General features: G+C 39.2%; 1 protein-coding gene across 1 annotated transcript in view; it reads left to right on the top strand.

The window, feature by feature from the left end:
* The window catches only part of prmt3 (protein arginine methyltransferase 3), a 119,626-nt gene that overhangs the window by 34,112 nt on the left and 77,515 nt on the right, over positions 1 to 7,999 (top strand). The window contains exon 10 of the mRNA XM_062069393.1: positions 135 to 234. Within this exon, the coding sequence (XP_061925377.1) occupies positions 135 to 234 (100 nt within the window). The remainder of the gene's footprint in view (positions 1 to 134; positions 235 to 7,999) is intronic.

Raw genomic sequence — 7,999 nt, 5'->3', positions numbered from 1 at the left:
CGTGCAAGAACAGGGTTGAGCGAGCAGCCCTGTAATGAAATATGTCAGCGTTTGAGATTCGCGTTGAAACCACAGGAGCCCCCTCGGAACTATTTGCAAAGTTTTGTAAAGCTTAGATGTTTTGTTTCCTGCAGGTCAAACCAGCTGGAGGACAAGATCACTTTCCTCAAAGGCCGCATAGAAGACATCTGCCTCCCTGTAGAGAAGGTGGACATCATCATCTCTGAATGGATGGTCAGTAAGTTGGAGATGTTACAAATTTTTATTTTGCATTTAATCAAATATTTACTTTTCACTCTATATACACACAACCATTTTTATTTAAATACTGTGGGTAAGGTAAGTTAAATTATAACTAAATCAATAATATTAGACAATATTTTTCTTAACTAAATTGTCAATAAAATTTAAGTGCATGTGAAAATACAGTTTCACCACTTTAGTCATATTTGTTTGCGCTTAAAGGAGCCATATGTAATAATATGGCCAGAAATGGTACTGCTTTCTTTTTTAAATATTGTTGGTAAGGTAAGTTTAGATCTTGGTTACAAAGTGCTTATTGTGAAAACTGAAACTTTGGTGTGTTGTAATGTTTACATCTGTTAAAGGGAAACTGCACTTGTGAGGTAATTCTAACCCGCTAAGAGTAACAGTTAATGTAAACTTTTCAGCCATTCAAGATTATCATTGTCAAATGCTTACGATTTTGGCTATAAAGACAATTGTAAGCTTTTGACTAAATAAAATAACTATCTGCAGTAGGACATGGCCATTAAATTTATTTTTAATGTGGCATTAAAAAGGGCATAAAAAAAGACTTGCTGATACCCACAGAAATCCTGCTGTATTTACGTTTTATTCTGCACAAATTTAAAAGTAGACACTGGATGACCGTAAACACACTTAATCATAGATCATTGTCAAATTAAATTAATTAAATTAATTCGAATTATTGAAATAAAACACCACCAAAGTTGTCCACAAGTTGCAGACATTCTCTGCGTATATTTTACATCTGCAAAGTTAATGTTAACATTATTTTATGTTACAAGTTGACACATTTACCCCCACAAGTAAAAACATTTGGGAACTGTTAAAGGCAATTTATAGCAATATTTTTTGTTGGTAAATGAGAGACGATGCGGTATCATCATCATACTTCCAACATCTCTTCCATGTAAATGTTGCCTCTTTACTGTTTTTTGTTGTTATTGGCTCTAATCTTGTATAATTTAATCTGCCCCCGTGCAGGTTATCTTGAGCGTCTAAATTACCATAGCGAGGCACAGTTAACCAGCTTCACAGTACTGCATATCTGGATTTAATCTTAAATTTATCTTGGATTAGTTAAAATCCTGCTTTTTAGTACAGGCCTCAGGTTTTCTTTCTTGCAACCTTGTGTGGAATATGCCAGTCGTTAGAGTTTACAATATTTTGATTGTTCTTATACAGGCTGAAGATTTTGAAGTTGGAACGGTTTGAATCAGATGAAAAATGTGGGAGTTGTGGAACTTTGAAGAATGTCCCATTGATTTCAATGGGAATTTCCTAAAAATGTGGGAATTTCAGGAAAAGAGGGAGTTTTTTTTTTAAATGGTAAAAAACTTGAATGGTGTGAATGAGTTGAAATGGTTGGTGTTGGAATTTGTACAATCGGTCAAGAAATGTTGCAGTAGTAACATGTTGAATTGAGTAATGGTATTATGGAATTCCTGAAATTTCGGAAAAACCGGGAATTTTTCCAGTTCAAAAAACAACTTCGTTTTTTGTCCTGATTAAGAGGAATGTTTTGACGGTGGAACGGTTGAAGTGGGTTGAATTATGTGGAAGGAGTTGTCGCCAGAAAAAAGGATGGAAATAGGGCTTTGGAAAACCAGGAATTCTGGAAAATCCTGGAATTTTTTTTAACTTGGAGAAGAAAATGCTTTGAATGTCCAAGATGGTGGAATGTTTTGAAGGTGGAATGGTTTGAATCGGTTGAACAATGTGGAAATGGTGGAAGTTTGAAAAATGGCAAATTCATTTTGAATGGTACAGATTGTCCCGGAAAACCTGGAATTCTGGAAAATCTGGGAATTTTTGGAATTTGTCAAGGGAAAGCCTGCGATTCCCCAATAGGCTGAACAGTTTGAAGTTGGAACGGTTTGAATCGGGTGAAAAATGTGTAAAGTAGAGCACGCCAAAATCTGGAGAAGAAGAAGTTTAATGAATAGATTAAATTTGGTGTAGAAAACCATGCTTTGGAGCATTCACACAATTATTAATTTGAGCAAGTTTTTTTTGACAACTCTATGCTTCCAACTCTGTGTGACCAGTTTGGAAAAGGCCATGTTCTGTTCGAGCATGAGTCTTGTGTTAATAAAAGTAGATGGTTGCTTCAGTTAACCTTGCAGTATATAATGTAGCAGAAGCTGTTCTACATGTTTTAAACATGTCTTAAATAGGAATAAACTTAAAGTTTGAGCTCTTCTGAATGCCTAACCAGGAGGAGCAGTCTTATTTTGACTTGATGTCCATTTATCATGGAGATTGTGTGTGGCGATACAGGCGGCACGGCCAAAGTTGAACGCACCACTGAAGTCATCCCTAATTCATGAGCATCCTGTATCTGTCCACTCCACCTCCCCCATCTATCGTGAAACCCCAGGGTCACGAGCAGGGGTCGTCACACAGAGCCTTCCTATCCCCTCACCGGGGAAATTGAAAATCGGCGGGTGACATGCTAGTGGAACGGTGAAGGATAGGGGGCATAATATCTGATGACACTGACTCACACAGTGCTAATATATCTGAGAATCTTCGCGTCACTTCTCATCACCGCAACAGTCGCTGACATTTGTCTGAGACGGCAAGATTTAAAAGGCTTTCAAATTGGCTTCCTAAAAAGGAGTAAAAAATGACAACATTATTTGTACAGGTGTAGACTTTCTTGCCAGTCTTAATGATTGCATAATGTTAAACGGGAGAGGACAGGATAACTTGCAATGCATGGAGACCAGGGGTTCTTAACCTTTTTAACGTCGGTGCCCAACTTTTTGACAAGAGAGGGGCCCAGGGCCCACTCAAATATTCACACTGACTTAGTAATTTTACTCTTGATTTTATTCGTATTCAATAATTGAATTAAATAAACCTAACCTACTTACAGTTGAACAGGATACACCTTGTTAAATGATGTGTTAATCACAAAGATTATTATCAAGTCTTTGGTCAGGCGGATTACAAAAATAAATACTAATCAAATATACTGCCAAAAAAGGGAATCTGATGGAAAAATATACATTTACACAGTGCTAACACATATAAATTATAACTAAATCAATAATATTAAATATTATGTTTCTTAACTATATTGTCAATGAAATTAAAGTGCATGTGAAAATACAGCTTTACCACTTTAGTCCTATTTTTTTGCGCTTAAGAAACTTCTCTATAACTTAAAGGCCTACTGAAACCCACTACTACCGACCACGCAGTCTGATAGTTTATATATCAATGATGAAATCTTAACATTGCAACACATGCCAATACGGCCGGGTTAACTTATAAAGTGCAATTTTAAATTTTCCGCTAAACTTCCGGTTGAAAATGTCTATGTATGATGACGTATGCACGTGACGTTAATCGTTGGAACGGAAGTATGCGGACACATTGAATCCTATACAAAAAACTCTGTTTTCATCTCAAAATTCTACAGTATTCTGGACATCTGTGTTGGTGAATCTTTTGCAATTTGTTTAATGAACAATGAAGACTGCAAAGAAGAAAGTTGTAGGTGGGATCGGTGTATTAGCGGCGGACTACAGCAACACAACCAGGAGGACTTTGAGGTGGATAGCAGACGCGCTAGCCGCCGAACTCACCTTAACTTCCTCCGTCTACGGGCCGCCGACCGTATCTGTGATCGGGTGAAGTCCTTCGTCGCACCGTTGATCGCTGGAACGCAAGTGAGCACGGGTGTTGATGAGCAGATGAGGGCTGGCTTGCGTAGGTGGATAGCTAATGTTTTTAGCATAGCTCTGTGAGGTCCGGTTGCTAAGTTAGCTTCAATGGCGTTGTTAGCAACAGCATTGTTAACCTCCGCCAGGCTGGAAAGCATTAACCGTGTAGTTACAGGTCCATGGTTTAATAGTATTGTTGATTTTCTATCTATCCTTCCAGTCGAGGGGCTTATTTCTTTTGTTTCTATATGCAGTTAAGCACGATGCTATCACGTTAGCTCCGTAGCTAAAGTATTTCGCCGATGTATTGTCGTGGTGATAAAAGTCACTGTGAATGTCCATTTCGCGTTCTCAACTCTCATTTTCAAGAGGATATAGTATCCGAGATGGTTTAAAATACAAATCCGTGATCCACAATAGAAAAAGGTGAGAGTGTGGAATCCAATGAGCCAGCTTGTACCTAAATTACGGTCAGAGCGAAAAAAGATATGTCTTGCACTGCATTCTAGTCCTTCACTCTAACGTTCCTCATCCACAAATCTTTCATCCTCGCTCAAATTAATGGGGTAATTGTCGCTTTCTCGGTCCGAATCGCTCTAGCTGCATTGAAAACAATGGGAAATGTGAGGAGGGCTTTCAACCGTTGACGTCACATTACTTCTGGTACAGGCAAGGCTTTTTTTATTAGCGACCAAAAGTTGCAACTTTATCGTCGATGTTCTCTACTAAATCCTTTCAGCAAAAATATGGCAATATCGCGAAATGATCAAGTATGACACATAGAATGGATCTGCTATCCCCGTTTAAATAAAACATTTCATTTCAGTAGGCCTTTAAGCTCCAGACTTCAGACTGTTTGTTTGAGATTGTCATGACTGCCACTGTTGGTGGAAAAGTGTATTACAACTGAGTACCACTGCGGCCCATATGGTCCACAGCTGGGAAATAGATATTTTTTGGCGGCCCTGTAGAGGGCGCTCGCAGCCCAACAATAGGCCGCAGCCCTATGGTTAAGAAACACTGATTGAGACTATTTTTATTTACACTGCAAGCCAGAGTGGCCCAAGTCAGATTTTTGTCGGAATCCTATTTTTTTCGGCTGACTGTTTACACTGCATGTATAATGTGATGTTTAGGGGGGGGGCGTGGTGAAGTTGGGAGAGTGGCCGTACCAGCAATCTGAGGGTTACTGGTTCAATCCCCACCTTCTACCATCCTAGTCATGTCCGTTGTGTCCTTGAGCAAGACACTTCACCCTTGCTCCTGATGGGCCTGGTTAGCGCCGTGCATGGCAGCTCCCGCCAACAGTGTGTGAATGTGTGTGTGTGAATGGGTGAATGTGGAAAATAGTGTCAAAGCGCTTTGAGTTCCTTAAAAAAGGTAGAAAAGCGCTATACAAGTACAACCCATTCATTCATTCATATTTGTCAGACTCCAGTGTAAATGCGGACAAGCCCTAATGTGGCCTCAAAGTGGCTTCAATGTGGCCTCGACGTCACTTGCATGCGCAGTTTGATAAAGTGAAAATAAAGGATGTTTACCGGATTCTGTAAATGAACAAGGAAGTCGGTACTACTACTGCTACTACTAAATAAAATAAAAGTTTCCACACCTTTAAAAATGAGTGGGGTTTTTTACGTGAAAAGAAATTAAAGTAATATAATGTATGAATGGATATATATATCCATCCATCCATTTTCTACCAGGGGGGTTTTGCCCTTAAAAGTCCTCATGTGTCAGTGAATTTTCTTCTGCGTTTGTTAACAATAACAAAAATTAAAAAATTTTTTATGAAAAACTATCGATCTACCCACTGTTATATCAACCATATACTGATAATTTACTTAGTATCGTTACTGTCTTACTTGTATCAATTCGCCCACCTTGGTTTACATTTATTGTATATCGTCTATATCACGCAACCCTAATAACTACTAGTAAAAACTAGTTTCTTAAACTGTATGACATATGACACAATGTGTGACATGACAAATGATTCTGCCGTCCACGACCTAGAATCGTGGTACTTAAAAAAACGGAAACAATATGTTATTTTTTTGTCAATACAGTCTTTTATCGGGGAGCGCTAAGCAAACCGTTAATGTGCAGCTGTCAGAGTGGTGTAATAGTGTGCAAACGGATGGTGTTAACAGGACTAATGTGCAGAAGCGGGTGATGAATGTGCTGTGTCAGCGGTGATGGTGATTGAGTAGAAGTGGGCAGATGAGTGTCTGTCCGTCTTGGTAGTGTTTGAAAGACTGTTTTTAGCAGCACCCACTGTCATTTCATAACTCACACCATTGATCGGTCCTCTCTCCCATTGGCACAAAGAGTTGGAATCAGATAAGAGGCTGGAGGCATGTGGATGGTCATCAGGAGGTCTCCGAAGACTAAATAAATAAATTCACAACAACATAAATCACAGGTGATGGGTCTGCTAGCTTTTTAGGGTTGCTTTAGAGCAGCAGTTACTAATCCGCTGCTTGTAAGGGGGCTCACCAAATTTTTAGAATGTGCCCGGGAAAGTCAGATTTTACTCCGAAAACCAACTTGCATTTATGATGGCAATGAGTTGCTCAAGACAGTCCGAGATAGCACAGCTTGGTTGTAAAATACAGTCTTTCGTTTTTGCGAGCACTTTGCAAACCATCTAATGGTTTGACAATGTAGCTCAGACAGTGGGTCATTAAACGGAGCATATACCTTACACGGTGCAACAAAATAAACAGTCTCAACACAAATGGTAAGCTGACGCATACCGTAGCATACACAAACTACTACTGTATACACAAAAATAAACGTCTATGCACTAGGGTTGTACGGTATACCGGTATTAGTATAGTACCGCGATACTAATAAATCATATTCGGTACTACACCGCCTCTAAAAAGTACAGATGAGCGGGTCTATTCAGGTCTTTATTCATACAAAAGGCGCACCGAATTACAAGGCGCATTAAAGGGGTCATATTATGATTTTTTTTCTAAATTTAAAACACTATCTTGTGGTCTACATAACATGTGATGGTGGTTCTTTGAGAAAGTGTTGTATAGATAATATTTTACAGACCATTTTCAAGTAGCTTTCTGAGTGTCTCTTCAGGATGCGCTGTTTTGTGGGCGGTCTTATTTACGTGGCTCACCTTCGACAGCGTCTTCTCCCCGTCATCTTTGTTGTAGCGGTGTAGCGGGCAAGGACGGGAGTGGAAGTAGTGTCAAAAGATGGAGCTTACTGTTTTAATGACATTCCGACTTTACTTGAATCAATAACGAAGCAGCATCTTCTCATCCGTGGCTCAATAAATCAACAACAACGTCGGAAATGTGTCCCGTGAAAAATCGTCCGACCTGAAAACCTCTAAACTAAAGTTCCAAGGGTGAATTATGTAAACCCACTACAGTTGTTAGCGCTTTGTTAGCTAGTCTACTGACAGATATAAGTAAAAACTTTACGCTACTTTATATTAGAAATGGCAACTGCGGAAGATGAATGCCACATAAGAAGGTAGAGAAAAAGAAGAAGCTTATGACTACGGACAAGGACTACAATTGCGGACGCGCGCACATTTTCAGGACTTATGCAGATCCCAAATACACATCAGCATGTACCAGAAGGTAAGAAAAGTTGGTTTTGCATAATATTGCGAAACAAAACGCCAGGTGCAGTCTGCACGTATCTCTTATGTATGACTGCCATCTACTGGTCACACCTATAATTACACCATGTACCAAATAAAATTGCTTCAAGGTCAGTAAGCACAACCAGAATTATGCTGTAAATTAGGCGCACCGGGTTATAAGGCGCACTGTCGATTTTTGAAAAAATGAAGAATTTTAAGTGCGCCTTTTAGTCCGAGAAATACGGTACCTGATTGGCTATCGCTTGCCTAATAAGGAACCTTTTCCTCTAACAAAGCTTATGTACCCCTGACCCTCTCTTAATAACTCAAAATCACCACAAAAACGTAAGTAACAAATTAGTAGTGATGCACCGAAATGAAAATTTTTGGCTAAAACCGAAAATGAGGGAACAAATGCCAAAAAAACTAAACACTGTAA

This window comes from Entelurus aequoreus, linkage group LG02, assembly GCF_033978785.1.
Source record: "Entelurus aequoreus isolate RoL-2023_Sb linkage group LG02, RoL_Eaeq_v1.1, whole genome shotgun sequence".
NCBI classification, from domain to species: Eukaryota; Metazoa; Chordata; class Actinopteri; order Syngnathiformes; family Syngnathidae; genus Entelurus; species Entelurus aequoreus.
Note: the sequence above shows the minus strand (reverse complement) of the source record. Positions and strands in the feature narration are given on the sequence as shown.